Source organism: Lithobates pipiens, unplaced genomic scaffold, assembly GCF_037356315.1.
Source record: "Lithobates pipiens isolate NorthernLeopardFrog02 unplaced genomic scaffold, aLitPip1_a1.2 Scaffold_18, whole genome shotgun sequence".
Classification (NCBI taxonomy): Eukaryota; Metazoa; Chordata; class Amphibia; order Anura; family Ranidae; genus Lithobates; species Lithobates pipiens.
Genome location: NW_027507758.1, coordinates 524,517,415 through 524,534,990, shown reverse-complemented (window position 1 = coordinate 524,534,990; position 17,576 = coordinate 524,517,415). Strand labels below are relative to the sequence as shown.

At 48.8% G+C, this 17,576-nt stretch overlaps 1 protein-coding gene across 5 annotated transcripts in view; it reads left to right on the top strand.

Moving 5' to 3' along the window:
* The window catches only part of LOC143988871 (ornithine decarboxylase 1-like), a 59,925-nt gene extending 44,568 nt beyond the window's left edge, over positions 1 to 15,357 (top strand). For all 5 annotated transcript variants that reach the window (XM_077488775.1, XM_077488778.1, XM_077488776.1 and 2 more), the window contains exons 8-11: positions 3,564 to 3,676; positions 4,054 to 4,268; positions 4,356 to 4,556; positions 13,642 to 15,357. In XM_077488775.1, the coding sequence (XP_077344901.1) occupies positions 3,564 to 3,676; positions 4,054 to 4,268; positions 4,356 to 4,479 (452 nt within the window). In that variant the 3' untranslated portion in view covers positions 4,480 to 4,556; positions 13,642 to 15,357. The remainder of the gene's footprint in view (positions 1 to 3,563; positions 3,677 to 4,053; positions 4,269 to 4,355; positions 4,557 to 13,641) is intronic.
* The last annotated feature ends 2,219 nt before the right edge of the window (positions 15,358 to 17,576 follow it).

Below are 17,576 nucleotides of genomic sequence, written 5' to 3'. Positions count from 1 at the left end.
CTCTGACTGGGTCTCTGGCTTTATTCCCACTGAAGTTTCCAGATTCTTCACCATCCCCGCTTGGTGAGAATACTGCTCTGGTACTTGCTTCAGTTACTCACTGTGGTCCCTGGTAATAAGGAGGACAGTCATTAACTGGCAACAGCTTCTCCTCTACCTCTGACCATGACAGGTTCTCTGGTCGGCAGAACAACAACTTCTAGTTGGACTGCAAGCCACAGTCCCAACCCTGCGTTGCTCTCGTGCTTCTGGATAGGCCCTCAGACAGCCTAGCAGCCAGATGTGCTCTGGATAGGCCCCATTTACGGCCTAGCAGTCCGGGCAATACAACACACGTCCACCCAGACAGGCTTCCAGGTGGCACAGAACACAGATCATCTGACCTCACCCAAATATATAGGCTTTCCAAATATATAGGCTTTCCCAGCAGGCCAGGGGATTCAAGAAAACCCCTGCCCATTGGCTGAGATACCCCATATACCCATAACCTGACCTTGCGTTGCCCTTCTCATATCTAGTACCACCAAGTACCCAGACACCTAGTGGTAGAAGAGAAAAGTGTAACAAGGCCAAACAGGGAGAAATCAATAGATCTCTAGCAATCAACCAGGATAACTACTTCTGGCAAGAAAATTTGTGAGGATCAACCCTGCCTCAACTCCAGGGTGCTACATTTATTTTTGACACTTTTTTATAAATTTCTTTACACTTTTTTTTCATTCCCTGGGGGCAGGGGGGTGGAGATGTGGGGGCCCCCTTGTTGGATCCCTTTCACACTGGAGGCGTGTAAAGCGCCTGAAAAATACCTCATCTGCAATCCCAGTGTGAAAGTCCAAATGCTTTCACACTGGGGCGCTGCGCTGGCAGGACGTCTAAAAAAGTCCTGCAAGCAACTTCTTTGAGGCACTTTAGGAGGGGTGCATACAATGGGTAGCGCCACCAAAGCGCCTGCAACGTGCTTCGGCAGCGGACGAAAAGTGCCTCTATAATATGACGGTAAAGCGCTGCTAAAACTAGCAGCACTTTTCCGCCCATGCCCCTGCACTTTCAGTGTGAAAGGGCTCTTAAAGGGGGCTTTCAGATTCCGATAAGCCCCCTGCAGATTCCCACAACCACCGGCCAGGGCTGTGGGGAAGAGGCACTTGTCCCCATCAGCATGGGGATAAGGTGCTTTAGGGTAGGTGGTGGGACAGGATGTGGCCTGGTATGGTTCAGGAAGGGGGGTGCTCGCTCACTCCACCCTTTACTGCCAAGCTGCATACTTGGATAAGGGTCTGGTATAGATTTTAGGTGGATCGCACTTTTTTTTTTTTTTTTATTTGGAGTGTTGTTCCCTTTAAAAATCAGTAACAAACCCATAAGAGCCTGGTATGGATTGGAGGGGACCCCCATGCTGTTCTTTTTTTTCCACCTCAAATTCATGTTCAAAACTGTGCAATTAAAATGCTTTTCTATAGAAGAACTCTTTTTTACATTTGCAGCAAATTCCCACTGCTGCTGCACTGCATATATGTAAACTGGCTCCATAGAAAGCCGGTTTGATTCACATGTCATGCAAATCGGATGCGGTTCAAAAGGCATCCAATTCGCATATATGTGAGCAAAGCCTAACACCACGTACACACGATCAGACTATCAGACTTTGCAGCGGAGGTTTCTTTCCTAACGTGCGGACTTGCCCACACATGGAGTAAAGTCCGTTCATTTTGAACGCGACTTCAGGTACGATGGAACTAGTGAAGGAAGTCAATGACGCTGCCTCCATTGGGGAGATTGACACCTTGCTAGCCCCGTCGCCTGGTATAGATTTTAAGGGGGACCCCTACGCCAAAAAAATGGTCCGAGCACACAGCCCGGCCGGTCAGGAAAGGGGGTGGGGACGAGCGAGCGCCCCCCCCTCCTCCTGAACCGTAACAGGCCCTGTACCCTCAACATGGGGGGATGTGTGCTTTGGGGAAGGGGGGCACCCTGCAGCCCCCCCACCCCATAGCACCTTGTCCCCATGTGTATGAGGACAAGGGCCTCTTCCCGACAACCCCCGGCTGTTGGTTGTTGGGGTCTGCGGGCGGGGGGCTTATCGGAATCTGGGAGCCCCCTTTAATAAGGGGGCCCCGAGATCCCAGACCCTCACCCTATGTGAATGAGTATGGGGTACATCTTACCCCTACCCATTCACCTGGGGGGAAAAAATGTAAATAAAAAAACACACAACACAGGTTTTTAAAGTAGTTTATTAGGCAGCTCTGGGGATCTTCTGCTAGCGGAGCCCGGCTTTCTTGTTCATCATCGTCACTGTCCGGGGGTCTTCGTCCGACTTCTCCACGCTTTCTGGTTCTTCTGCCGGGCTCCTCCGCTATTTTCTTCCAGATCTTTTACTAGCATTGGTCTTCTTCTTCTTCCTTCTTCTTCTTTCTTCGTCTTTCTTCCTTCTTCCTTCCTTCTTCTTCTTCGCCAATGCTAGTAAAAGAGCTGGAAGAAGATAGCGGAGGAGCCCGGCAGAAGAACCGAAGAGTGGAAGAAGAAGCGGAAAGCGCAAAGAAAAGGGAAGAAGACCCTCAAAGTCTGAAGAAGAGCCCGGATGGCAACGATGACTAACAAGAAAGCCGGGCTCCTCCGCTAGCAAAAAAGCAGCAGAAGATAGCGGAGGAGCCCGGCGAGAAGACCCCCGAAGTCGGAATAAGAACCCCGGAGCTGCCTAATAAACTACTTTAAAAGCCTGTGTTATGAGTTTTTTTATTTACACATTTTTTGCCCCAGGTGAATGGGTAGGGGTACAATGTACAACATACTCATTCACATAGGGTAGGGGGCCAGGGTCTGGGGGCCCCCTTATTAAAGGGGACTCCCAGATTTCGATAAGCCCCCTGCCGCAGACCCCGACAACCAATTTGCTTGGGTTGTCGGGAAGAGGCCCTTGTCCTCATCAACATGGGGACAAGGTGCTTTGGGGTGGAGGGGGGGCCGCAGGCGACCCATTTCCCCAAAGCACCCACCCCCCATGTTGAGGGCACGTGGCCTGGTACAGTTCAGGGGGGGGGGCGCTCGCTCGTCCCCACCCCCTTTCCTGACCGGCCAGGCTGCGTGCTCGGATAAGGGTCTGGTATGGACTTTGGGGGGACCCTCACGCCGTTTTTTCGGCGTAGGTGTGCCCCTTAAAATCCATACCAGACGACTGGGCTAGCTAGGTGTCAATCTCGCCGATGGAGGCAGCGACATTGACTTCCTTCGCTAGTCCTGTCGTACCTGAAGTCACGTTCAAAATGAACAGACTTTACTCTGTGTGTGGGCAAGTCCATTCATTTGAAAAGTCCGGCGGTCTAGCACACAGGCGAGCAGATTGTCCACCGGAAAACCAAGTCTGGTGGACAATTTTCAGTCAAGTCTTCTTTCAAAGTCCGCCAGACTTTCGTAAAGAAAAAGTCAGCCGGAGCCCACAAACAGGCGAATTGTCTGGCGGACTAACTAAACTAAGTCCGCCAGATAGTCCGATCGCGTGTACACGGCATAAGTATTACTTGATTTCTCCCATGCACTTGTTAACAGATTCATTTGTTTCTTCTTAGATGAAGATGATGCTTCCAAAAAAACACTCATGTACTATGTAAATGATGGAATCCATGGCTCCTTCAACTTAATCTCAAAGTTTAGGATGGAAATGGGCATAGTCACCAAAAAGGTGTGTTTAAAGAAGGACAACCCATTCCTCAAAAGGGAGATCTAGAAGTTATATTCTACTGGTTTTGAAAGTTTTTTTCCCTGAACATTTATGTACTGATCCACCAAACATTCTGTTTAAAAGCAAACTGTCAGGCTTTAAATATGGGGAGAGTCGGGGGTCTGAGCGCATGCTGTTGTCTTACCACATGGCCTCCTATGTTATGAGTGTTTGCGGTCTTAACAGGTAGCAGCTGCTAGGCTTCTGGCAGCCTATGACCTATGACTTAGGCTGATGTCCAGTTAAATGTAAAACTAAACATGAGAGAGGAAATATGATTGGATATTCAGATTTCTGCATAAGCCCAGGGACCTTTCCTTATTTATTTTTCATTGCAGAAATCCAAACCAGATGAGAAACTCTACTCTAGCAGCATTTGGGGACCCACTTGTGATTCAGATGATCGGATTATTGAACAATGTGACCTACCAGAGCTGCAGGTGGGGGACTGGATACTGTTTGAGAACATGGGTGCCTACACTGTGGTTGGATTTTCTACATTCAATGGATTTCAGCGACCAACTCTCCATTATGTCATGTCAAGACCACACTGGTAAGAAAAGTCACACTCCAAAGAGACTATTAAATGAAAGCTGGCATGCGAAGTATAAATCTGAAAATGTATTTTCTATTCTCATAGGCAATTAATGCATACTATCCAAGGACATGGTACTCTTCCTGAGGTGCCAGAGCTGAATGATGTTGATGTTTCCTGTGTCTCAAAGAATAGAATGGAGCTGAATTCCATTGCTTGTACTGTGTAATTGTCATTGTCTGGTGTGTTTAATATTAGTACCACAAAATAATCAATGCTTCTCCAGGTTGGTTCACCATCATATACCTGACACTAGTGATGGACGAACTTCCGACGGGACGTTTCGCGAACGCGAAACGCGAACGGACACAAACGTTCGCGAAAACGACCGTTCGCCGCGGGCTCCATTGACTTCAATGGGAGGCGAATTTCGCAAACCTTTAGGTCGAATTTGCGGCCACGGGGTAATTATTAGGGGGTAGCACGTAGTCCCACCACCTGGACAATAGCATAATACATGTATGAGGTGAATTTGGGATCGATAACTACAAGCATTTTTTTTTTATTTGGGAAATTGTTCTGACAATTCAGGACTATGGAGCTAATGAAGGCAATGGAGGAGAGGGAAGGTCAGGGACCAGGGTAGGCAAACAAGAGGGTGCAGGAGATACAGAGCACTGACAGCAGCACCGTAATACAGAGCACTGACATCAGCACCGTGACATACAGCGCTGACAGCAGCTCCGTGACATACAGCGCTGACAGCAGCTCCGTGACATACAGCGCTGACAGCAGCTCCGTGACATACAGCGCTGACAGCAGCTCCGTGACATACAGCGCTGACAGCAGCTCCGTGACATACAGCGCTGACAGCAGCACCGTGACATACAGCGCTGACAGCAGCTCCGTGACATACAGCGCTGACAGCAGCTCCGTGACATACAGCGCTGACAGCAGCTCCGTGACATACAGCACTGACAGCAGCTCCGTGACATACAGCGCTGACAGCAGCTCCGTGACATACAGCGCTGACAGCAGCACCGTGACATACAGCGCTGACAGCAGCTCCGTGACATACAGCGCTGACAGCAGCTCCGTGACATACAGCGCTGACAGCAGCTCCGTGACATACAGCGCTGACAGCAGCTCCGTGACATACAGCGCTGACAGCAGCTCCGTGACATACAGCGCTGACAGCAGCTCCGTGACATACAGCGCTGACAGCAGCTCCGTGACATACAGCGCTGACAGCAGCTCCGTGACATACAGCGCTGACAGCAGCTCCGTGACATACAGCGCTGACAGCAGCTCCGTGACATACAGCGCTGACAGCAGCTCCGTGACATACAGCGCTGACAGCAGCTCCGTGACATACAGCGCTGACAGCAGCACCGTGACATACAGCGCTGACAGCAGCTCCGTGACATACAGCGCTGACAGCAGCTCCGTGACATACAGCGCTGACAGCAGCTCCGTGACATACAGCACTGACAGCAGCTCCGTGACATACAGCGCTGACAGCAGCTCCGTGACATACAGCGCTGACAGCAGCACCGTGACATACAGCGCTGACAGCAGCTCCGTGACATACAGCGCTGACAGCAGCTCCGTGACATACAGCGCTGACAGCAGCTCCGTGACATACAGCGCTGACAGCAGCTCCGTGACATACAGCGCTGACAGCAGCTCCGTGACATACAGCGCTGACAGCAGCTCCGTGACATACAGCGCTGACAGCAGCTCCGTGACATACAGCGCTGACAGCAGCTCCGTGACATACAGCGCTGACAGCAGCTCCGTGACATACAGCGCTGACAGCAGCTCCGTGACATACAGCGCTGACAGCAGCACCGTAAGCAGCCCCAGGAGGAAGTCAGCACAGCACAGGGATGGTGTGATCCCCTCATAATAAGAACCCCCAGGAGGAAGTCAGCACAGCACAGGGATGGTGGGAGCCCCTCATAATAAGAACACCCAGGAGGAAGTCAGCACAGCACAGGGATGGTGGGAACCCCTCATAATAAGCAGCCCCAGTAGAAATATGACACCGCTCAACCTCTTCAAAGAGGAGGGTAGGGGCATATAGTACGGTGTGCTTTTTTGGGTCAGGGAAGTGAGCCAAATGAATTAAGAAGGTCTGTGTGCTTGATTCCAAAAATTGTTTATAGACATATACATGGTCTACTGATCACATGTGTTGAATTCCTCCGAGATCCATGCCTCATTCATTTTTAGAAATGTGAGGTAGTTAACACTGTGGTGAGCTAGGCGAGTACGCTTATCGGTCACAATCCCCCCTGCTGCGCTGAACGTCCTTTCGGACAGGACACTGGATGAGGGGCAAGCCAACAGTTCGATTGCAAATTGGGCAAGCTCTGGCCAGAGGTCAAGCCTGCCCACCCAGTAGTCTAGGGGTTCATCACTCCTCAGAGCGTCCACATCGGCCGTTAACCCAATGTAGTCGGACACCTGACGGTCTAGGCGTTCCCTGATGCTGGATCCGGATGACACCTGTCGATGGGTCGGCTGAAAGAATGACCTCATATCCGAAGTCACCAACACATCTTCAAACCGGCCTCTTCTTGCAGGCGCTGTTGGATTGGTACCCGCAAATCCTTCTCTGGGAGTGGGAATTGCTCCTCTGCCAGCGCACGCAAAAGCAGAATGCAGCATTTCTCGAAGCAAGGCCTGGAAGTGCTGCATTCTGACAGCCCTCTGCGACGGCGGTAACATTTCCGCCATTTTGTGTTTGTACCGGGGGTCTAAGTACGTTGCCACCCAGTACTGGTCCTTGACCCTCATGCTTTTTATACGGGGGTCCCTATTAAAACACTGGAGCATGAAGGCCCCCATTTGCACTAAAGTGGAAGCGGTGTGGTGGCCTGGCTCCTGCTCATCATCCAGGATAATGTCGTCCTCTTCATTCTCCTCTCCCCATCCTCGCACAACAGGGATCCCAGAAAGGTTTAAAGCATGCTCTTCTTGCTCCTGCTCATCCGCCCCGGCACCATCCTCCTCTGACTCCTCATCAGACTCCTGTTGTTGACTTGTCTCAGATAGAGTAGCCCCCCCTGGGAATTCATCCAGCATTGCGACTTCCTCATCTTCCCGCTCCTGCTCCTCCACAGCCTGATCAATGACACGACGCAATGCACGCTCCAGAAAGAAGGCATAAGGTACCATGTCACTGATGGCGCCATGGCTGCGACTGACCAGTTTGGTGATCTCCTCAAATGGCCGCAGAAGTCTGCATGTGTCGCGCATGAGCAGCCACTGGCGCGGTGAAAAAAAACCCAGCTCCCCAGAACCGTTTCTTTCGCAGAGTTCATACAGGTAGACGTTAACTGCACGTTTCTGCTGGAGCAGCCTATCAAGCATATAGAAGGTTGAGTTCCATCGCGTCGGGCAATCGCAAATAAGACGTCTGACCGGCAGATGGTGTCGCCGCTGAATGTCAGCAAGGCGAGCCATGGCCGTGTAAGATCTTCTGAAATGGGCCGAGATTTTCCTTGCCTGCCGCAAGATGTCCTGGACCCCAGGGTATTTGACAAGGAATCGCTGCACGACCAAGTTTAAGACGTGTGCCATGCACGGCACGTGCGTGATTTTGCCCTGTTTCAATGCGCTAAGCAGATTGGCACCGTTGTCACACACCACTTTACCAACTGTCAAATTGAGCGGTGTTAGCCACTCATCTGCCTGTGAACGCAAAGCTGAAAGGAGTGCCGGGCCAGTGTGGCTCTTTGCTTCCAGGCACAACAGACGCAGCACGGCATGGCAACGTCTCACCTGGCATGTGGAATAGGTTCTGGGGAGCTTGGGCGGTGCAGTGGAAGAGACGCTAGCAGCGGAAAAGGAGGAGGCAGCTGAGGAGGAGAGGGAGGAGGATGGAGTAGGAGGAGGAGAAGAAGAGTCAGGCCTGCATGCAATCCGTGGCGGTAAAACCAAATCTACACGGGTGCCACGGGTTACATGCTTGACGGCCGTCAGAAGGTTCACCCAGTGGGCAGTAAAACTGATATACCTTCCCTGCCCGTGTTTGCTAGACCACGTGTCTGTGGTCAGATGTATCTTGGCACCGACACTGTGTGCCAGAGATACATTCACTTGCCGCTGAACATGGCCATATAGCTCTGGGATGCCCTTCTCTGAGAAATACTTCCTTCCTGGGACCTTCCATTGTGGTGTTCCAATGGCCACAAATTTGCGAAAGGCCTCCGAGTCCACCAGTTTATATGGCAGTAGTTGGCGGGCTATGAGTTCTGACAAGCCAGCCGCCAACCGTTGGGCAAGAGGGTTATCCGGCGTCATCATTTTTTTACGCTCAAACATTAGGCCCACGGAAGCCTGCCTTTTTGCAGAAAAATGTGAGCTTGGCGTGATGGAAGGTGGAGTGGAGGACAATTGTGAGGAGAGAGGAGAAGGAGAAGTAGAAGACGAGGCTGGACGGTGAGAGCCTGCAGTGTGGCTTTGTGTGTTCCGTTGCTCCCACTGGGCTCGGTGATGGCTGCTCATGTGCCTTCTTAAGGCGGTCGTCCCTAGGTGAGTATTGGGCTTACCGCGACTAACGCGTTGACTGCAAAGATTGCAGATGGCAACGCTATTGTCAGCAGCGGACACGTTAAAAAAAGCCCACACTGCGGAGCCATGTGCCGGTGTCCTGGGAGCGCCAGATGTGACCGTACATGGTCGATGACTCGCTCCTGATACATTTGCAGTCTGCTTTGTCCCTGCTGTGCAATGTAAGTCATTGCTGCTTCTCCTCCCTATCTGCTGGTCCATATCTCCCTCTGAACTCCCCTCCTCTTCCTCTCTTGTGGGCACCCACGTGACATCACTAGACACGTCATCATCAACGTCACCTTCCCCACCGCTATAAGTAGAGTAGGCAGCAACACCGGGGACCAACCTCCTCCTTGGGCTGATCTGGGTACTGGCGTCAGACTGCTGAGTAGCGCTTGTTGCTACCTCCTCTTCCTGATCCAATACCAAGAGTGGCTGCGCATCAGAAATGTCCTCTTGATATGGATCGGAAAATAATTCCAGTGACTCAAGCGGAAGGTATGTGGTGGTGGTGGTGGTGGTCGTGTTGTTGGTGGTAGTGTCTTTGGGGGTGCACATAGCAGAGAGTGAAGAAGAGGGTGCAGATCGAGAGGATGAGGAGGGTGCAGAAGAGTAAGGCTGAGCGAGCCACTCAACCAAGTCTGGTGCATCCTTTAAAGTAATTGAACGCACCTTCTGCAACTTCCCACTTTGGCTCAAGCCTGTTGCTCCTGCCCTACCCCTACCACCCCTGCGGAAGGGCCTGCCTCTTCCTCTGCATGTCATTTTTTAAATGACCCTGTGACAAAACTCTTAGTCCCTATACCGCTGAAGGACTGCTGCAGTATAGGTGAGCGGTCAGCAGTGGTGCACGTCAACCCTATCTATTGTGGACCTATAGCGGTCCTTACAGAACAGCAGACTGTACCGCACTCAAGCCTATGTACCGTAGCACCCTATACCAAGTTACCAGTCCTTATAAGAACTTTTGTGGACCAAGCAGGTTGTGTATTAGTGTTTAGCAGACTGTACGTCAGTCCCTATACCGCTGAAGGACTGCTGCAGTATAGGGCAGCGGTCAGCAGTGGTGCACGTCAACCCTATCTATTGTGGACCGATAGCGGTCCTTACAGAACAGCAGACTGTACCGCACTCAAGCCTATGTACCGTAGCACCCTATACCAAGTTACCAGTCCTTATAAGAACTTTTGTGGACCAAGCAGGTTGTGTGTTAGTGTTTAGCAGACTGTGCGTCAGTCCCTATACCGCTGAAGGACTGCTGCAGTATAGGGCAGCGGTCAGCAGTAGTGCACGGCAACCCTATGTATTGTGGACCGATAGCGGTCCTTACAGAACAGCAGACTGTAACGCACTCAGGCCTATGTACCGTAGCACCCTATACCAAGTTACCAGTCCTTATAAGAACTTTTGTGGACCAAGCAGGTTGTGTGTTAGTGATTAGCAGACTGTACGTCAGTCCCTATACCAATGAAGGACTGCTGCAGTATAGGGCAGCGGTCAGCAGTAGTGCACGGCAACCCTATGTATTGTGGACCGATAGCGGTCCTTACAGAACAGCAGACTGTAACGCACTCAGGCCTATGTACCGTAGCACCCTATACCAAGTTACCAGTCCTTATAAAAACTTTTGTGGACCAAGCAGGTTGTGTGTTAGTGTTTAGCAGACTGTGCGTCAGTCCCTATACCGCTGAAGGACTGCTGCAGTATAGGGCAGCGGTCAGCAGTGGTGCACGTCAACCCTATCTATTGTGGACCGATAGCGGTCCTTACAGAACAGCAGACTGTACCGCACTCAAGCCTATGTACCGTAGCACCCTATACCAAGTTACCAGTCCTTATAAGAACTTTTGTGGACCAAGCAGGTTGTGTATTAGTGTTTAGCAGACTGTACGTCAGTCCCTATACCGCTGAAGGACTGCTGCAGTATAGGGCAGCGGTCAGCAGTGGTGCACGTCAACCCTATCTATTGTGGACCGATAGCGGTCCTTACAGAACAGCAGACTGTACCGCACTCAAGCCTATGTACCGTAGCACCCTATACCAAGTTACCAGTCCTTATAAGAACTTTTGTGGAACAAGCAGGTTGTGTGTTAGTGATTAGCAGACTGTACGTCAGTCCCTATACCAATGAAGGACTGCTGCAGTATAGGGCAGCGGTCAGCAGTAGTGCACGGCAACCCTATGTATTGTGGACCGATAGCGGTCCTTACAGAACAGCAGACTGTACTGCACTCAGGCCTATGTACCGTAGCACCCTATACCAAGTTACCAGTCCTTATAAGAACTTTTGTGGACCAAGCAGGTTGTGTGTTAGTGTTTAGCAGACTGTGCGTCAGTCCCTATACCGCTGAAGGACTGCTGCAGTATAGGGCAGCGGTCAGCAGTAGTGCACGGCAACCCTATGTATTGTGGACCGATAGCGGTCCTTACAGAACAGCAGACTGTAACGCACTCAGGCCTATGTACCGTAGCACCCTATACCAAGTTACCAGTCCTTATAAGAACTTTTGTGGACCAAGCAGGTTGTGTGTTAGTGATTAGCAGACTGTACGTCAGTCCCTATACCAATGAAGGACTGCTGCAGTATAGGGCAGCGGTCAGCAGTAGTGCACGGCAACCCTATGTATTGTGGACCGATAGCGGTCCTTACAGAACAGCAGACTGTAACGCACTCAGGCCTATGTACCGTAGCACCCTATACCAAGTTACCAGTCCTTATAAAAACTTTTGTGGACCAAGCAGGTTGTGTGTTAGTGTTTAGCAGACTGTGCGTCAGTCCCTATACCGCTGAAGGACTGCTGCAGTATAGGGCAGCGGTCAGCAGTGGTGCACGTCAACCCTATCTATTGTGGACCGATAGCGGTCCTTACAGAACAGCAGACTGTACCGCACTCAAGCCTATGTACCGTAGCACCCTATACCAAGTTACCAGTCCTTATAAGAACTTTTGTGGACCAAGCAGGTTGTGTATTAGTGTTTAGCAGACTGTACGTCAGTCCCTATACCGCTGAAGGACTGCTGCAGTATAGGGCAGCGGTCAGCAGTGGTGCACGTCAACCCTATCTATTGTGGACCGATAGCGGTCCTTACAGAACAGCAGACTGTACCGCACTCAAGCCTATGTACCGTAGCACCCTATACCAAGTTACCAGTCCTTATAAGAACTTTTGTGGAACAAGCAGGTTGTGTGTTAGTGATTAGCAGACTGTACGTCAGTCCCTATACCAATGAAGGACTGCTGCAGTATAGGGCAGCGGTCAGCAGTAGTGCACGGCAACCCTATGTATTGTGGACCGATAGCGGTCCTTACAGAACAGCAGACTGTAACGCACTCAGGCCTATGTACCGTAGCACCCTATACCAAGTTACCAGTCCTTATAAGAACTTTTGTGGACCAAGCAGGTTGTGTGTTAGTGATTAGCAGACTGTACGTCAGTCCCTATACCAATGAAGGACTGCTGCAGTATAGGGCAGCGGTCAGCAGTAGTGCACGGCAACCCTATGTATTGTGGACCGATAGCGGTCCTTACAGAACAGCAGACTGTACTGCACTCAGGCCTATGTACCGTAGCACCCTATACCAAGTTACCAGTCCTTATAAAAACTTTTGTGGACCAAGCAGGTTGTGTGTTAGTGTTTAGCAGACTGTGCGTCAGTCCCTATACCGCTGAAGGACTGCTGCAGTATAGGGCAGCGGTCAGCAGTAGTGCACGGCAACCCTATGTATTGTGGACCGATAGCGGTCCTTACAGAACAGCAGACTGTAACGCACTCAGGCCTATGTACCGTAGCACCCTATACCAAGTTACCAGTCCTTATAAGAACTTTTGTGGACCAAGCAGGTTGTGTGTTAGTGATTAGCAGACTGTACGTCAGTCCCTATACCAATGAAGGACTGCTGCAGTATAGGGCAGCGGTCAGCAGTAGTGCACGGCAACCCTATGTATTGTGGACCGATAGCGGTCCTTACAGAACAGCAGACTGTACCGCACCCAAGCCTATGTACCGTAGCACCCTAGACAGACCAAGTTACCAGTCCTGATAAAGAGCTTTGTGGAACAAGTGAGTTGTGAATGATTAGCAGACTGCAGCAGAAGGGCAGCAGTCAAGTATAATATTCTTTCTATATTTGGAAGAAAGAATATTATACGTGTACAAGCCTATTACCGTACCACTGATACCAGTCCTGAAAAGAACCTTTGTGGAACTAATAGTAACAGCAAGTCTTTAAAATTATCCTCACTGCCTGACACACTGCTTCCTGCCTGTCCCTATACAAATTGGCAAAAAAGAGTAGGCTGGAACGATTAGCTGGAACAGCTCTTTTGTGGACCTGATAGTAACAGCTAATGATGATGATGATGATGATGATGAAGAAAGACTAATCTGGCTGAGCTGTCCCTAAAATAGCAGCATACAGCGCTCTGTCCCTTTATCTAAACTGACAAAAGAAACTCAGGCTGCTGACCTAACACCTATACCAGTCCTGAAAAGAACTTTTGTGTACCAAATAGCTAGCGTTTTCTCTGTCCCTACTCCACACAGGATCCTTTCCCTACAGTGACAGAAGAAAGAATGTAAAATGGCCACCGGATCGGGTGTATTTATAGGTTAGGGGGAATGTCCAAGTGTCCATGAGCTGTCATGTCTCAATTGGTTGTCCTGTAACACATGATAAACGTGTCACGAAAGGTTAAAGTTCTTGTATACATTAAACACGTAAGTCCGCCGGGGCGAACGACGGAAAAAGGCGTTCGAACCCGCGGACGGCGAAAGTCGGAAATTCGCCGCGAAACGACCGCCGGGCGAACCGTTCGGCCATCACTACCTGACACACTTTCTTTCAATACAGGTGCCAGCCCACCTCACACAACATCCTGGATTTGATTAAGCACTTACCCTAGGTTCACGCCAATGCATTTTTAGTCCATTTAACATGGTTTCCTATGGTACAAGTTCACACCTATGTGTTTTGTGGCCGGTGCATTTTTAGAAAGGTTCGGGGACTTTTTTCCTTTGTTTTGCATGTAATAGACTTCAATGGAACAGCACCAGAAACGCAAGTGTTCTGTTTGTGATGCGATTTTTGATGTGTTTTGCGGTTCTTATTTTAACACTGTATATAGCTGGTCGCTAAGCAAGGGCGGGCCCCCAAAATCCATACTAAACCCTTATCCAAGCATGCAGCCCGGCAGGTCAGGAAAGGGAGGTGACGAGCGAGCGCCCCTTTCTGAACCATACCAGGACACATGCCCTCAACATGGGGGGATTGGTGCTTTGGGGAGGTTCTGCTCCCCCCAAAGCAATTTTCCCCATGTTGATGGAGACAAGGGCCTCTTCTCAACCACCCTAGCAGGTGGTTGTCTGGGTCTGCGGGCGGGGGGCTTATCGGAATCTGGAAGCCCCTTTTAAGAAAGGGGGCCCCAGATCCCATCGACCCTATGTAAATATTTATCAGGTACATTGTACCTGCTACACATTCACCTAAAAACGCAGTGAAATGTAAAAAAAAACAATAATCCTTTAATGAAAAAATAGCTTGGAGCTGTCTTCTCCCCGAGCTGTCTTTTCCCGCTGTCGTCTCTCCTGGTGCCAACTTCTCTCATGTCAAAAAAAAATAAAAAAAAATAAAAAAAAAAGACACTGTTCTTATGTGGCTATCTTCTTCCTTTGTGTTGTCGCCTACCATCTGGCTTCTCTTGTATAGTTATGGGGTGTGCCCATCCGATGACATCACCCAAGGAGCCCATCCCTTGTGACATCACAGCGGGTAACTGGCTGTGAGGAAGAAGACAGCGGCAGGAGAAGATGGCTCAGGGAGAAGACGGCTCAGGGAGAAGACGGCCCAGAGCTATTTTTTAATAAAGGACTTGTCAAAAACCGGCTCTTGTTTTTTTTGTACATTTCACTGCTTTTTGAGGTGAATAGGTAGGGCTACAATGTACCCATTACCCATTCCTGATGTACCCAATACCCATTCACATAGGAAGGGGGGGCCACGGAATATGGGGGCTCACTCGTCCCCTCCCTTTCCCGACCTGCTGGCTGCATGCTCGGATAAGTGTTTGGCATGGATTCTGCGGGGGGGGGGCCCAGGAATTTTTTTTTAAATTTAGCATGAGGGTGTCCCCTCCAAATCCACAATAGGCCCAAAGGGCCTGGTATTGACCTAGGGGGGACACTACGCCATTTTTTTTGCGATTTGTTTTGCCGGCAATTTTTTTTTTACATTCAGCTGTCAGTGGACATGGCGTCCAGCTTCCCGGCCCCCTGCTTAGCAACCAGCTATATACAGTGTGTATACAGTATGTTTAAAGTGAAAACAAAAAAAAAGTAAAATGCATGAAAACTGCATGAAAAAACACATAAAAAACAAGGGTATAAAAAATGCAAAACGTGTCTGAAAAACTCACCTAGTGCAGCCGCATAAATGTGAACCTAGACAGACATGAATAGCATCAACCTTCAGCCCCCCAATTGCTGAATCGGTGCTGTTTCTGGTCATTTTAAGGATATGCTAAAATAAAGGTGGCTTTTATGATCAGATTGCACTTTTTGCTTTTATTCTTTTTTTTAAATTGTATTATAGATGGTATAAGATGTGCAGCTGTTCCTCAAGCATTTGTAATTAGTGCACTAGTAGGAAGTAATCTGACCTGTTTTTATATAGTAAGTTATGTGAAAAACTATGTGCTGGCTCAAGGCTGTGGGTTTACATACCTTTCAAAAATGTCAAAGGTATAGGTTACAGTATGTGGTTTACAACAAGTACATATATGAGGTACCAGTATTGGGCTTGGTTATGTATTGTGTACCCACAGGGTTTCATTGGTAAAATCAGGTGTGTTCTTTTGCTTATTGTGAAACGTGCAACATACTGCCACATACCAATCCATTTCCTACTGGCTGAATTCCATGTATTCCATGCTTGTATTTTGTAGTTGTCATTGTCTAGTGTATTTGATGTTAGCAGTTATAGTTATTAGCACAAAACTAATAATGCCGCTCCATCTGTTGGTTCACCATTATATACCTCACACACTCTTTCAATACAGGTGCCAGCCCAGTTCACAAAACATCCTCGATTTTGATTAAGCACCTAGATAGGCATGATACGCATCAATCTACAAACCCCCCCACCCCACTACTGTTTCTGGTCATTTTGAGGATATGCTAAAATAAAGGTGGCTTTTATAATCAGAATGCATCTGGATTATCCTTCCTGGTTATAGTCATCTGCAGTTTTTGTACTTGGCCTGTTTTCAGTTTTACTTTTATGCCGTGTACACACGGTCGTACATTACAACCACAAAATACGTTGGATTTTTTCCAACGGATTTTGTCCGAAACTGGTGTTGCATACACACGGTCGGACAAAGTTGTCAGAAAATGCAATCGTTCGGAACGAGGTGACATTCGTTGCGTACAACGGGACTTCGTAGAGGCTAGTAGCCAATAGCTTTGGTCTCGTAATTTGATCTGAGCATGCGTGGCACTTTGTCCGTCGGAATTCTCTACAAACGATCGGAAAAAGTCTGATTGGATTTTTTTTATCTGAAAATTTTAGATCTTGCTCTCAATTTTTTTCTGGCGGAATTTCCGACTGAAAAAGTCCGATAGAGCCCACACACGATCGGATTTTCTGACAATATAATCTAATCTGACCTTTTCTGTCAGAATTTCTGACCGCGTGTACAGGACATTAGAGTAAATTTTCATCATTATTGCAACAATACGTATGACTGAGATGGGGTCACATTTATCTGCGTTCCTATGAAAACTGTATTGGAGTTTACATTTAATTTTTTTTCATTTCTTTTATTTATTTTTATTTTTAATCATATTATAGATGGTATGACAGTGTTTTTCAACCTTTTTTTCAGTCAAGACACCCTTTAAAATTTTGTATGATCTCAAGGCACCTCATTCTAAAATGTAACAAACTAAACAAATAGTTTTACATAATGCAGCAGCATCCATACACATAGGACACCCAACATTAGAGGTGATTTAATCTTACAAAGCAATATACCTTTGCACACTGGTACTGATTAATATTCCAGGCTTTCTTTCCATCACTCAACATGACCCCAGTGCTGACAGGGTGTGACAGAGGAGGGGCAAGTGAGGATGCTGTGCAGGCACCTGATGTCTTCCTTATCAACAAATGACATCACTGGTTGCTAGGATGCCAGCGACTGGACCACACGGTGCCCAAGGGTGCAATGCTGCAAAATGAAATCTATGGTTTTCCGTAACAAAATGGTGGGAATGATCCACCCACTGCCTTGTACACAATTTTTGAGCAATTTTAGGAACTTTGCCAAGGCACCCATGAGGAACGCAGAAGGCACCCCAGGATGCCTAGGCACACTGGTTGAAAAACCAGCAAGTACATATATGAGGTACCAGTATTGAGCTTTGTTAATGTGCTCAATAAGGTATTAAGTACACACAGAATTTCACTGGTAAAATGAGTAGTGTACTTTTGCTACAATTTTACGTATGAAACATGCAACATGCTGCCATTTCCAATCGAAGCACCCTCCTAGGAATGTGGATACATAACTGTTATTTTTGGTATTGGACCCCATTGTAGAGTTGACTGGCAATATGCCTTAACCGCTTCCCAGCTGGCCACTGCACATATGGCACTGGGACAAGTGTCGTTCTGTGAGGATGCACCAGTATGTCTTCCCACTTCTGGTGTGCATGAGCGGCATGAGTCTACCCAACAGTGTGATCCATGACTGTTGTATCCAC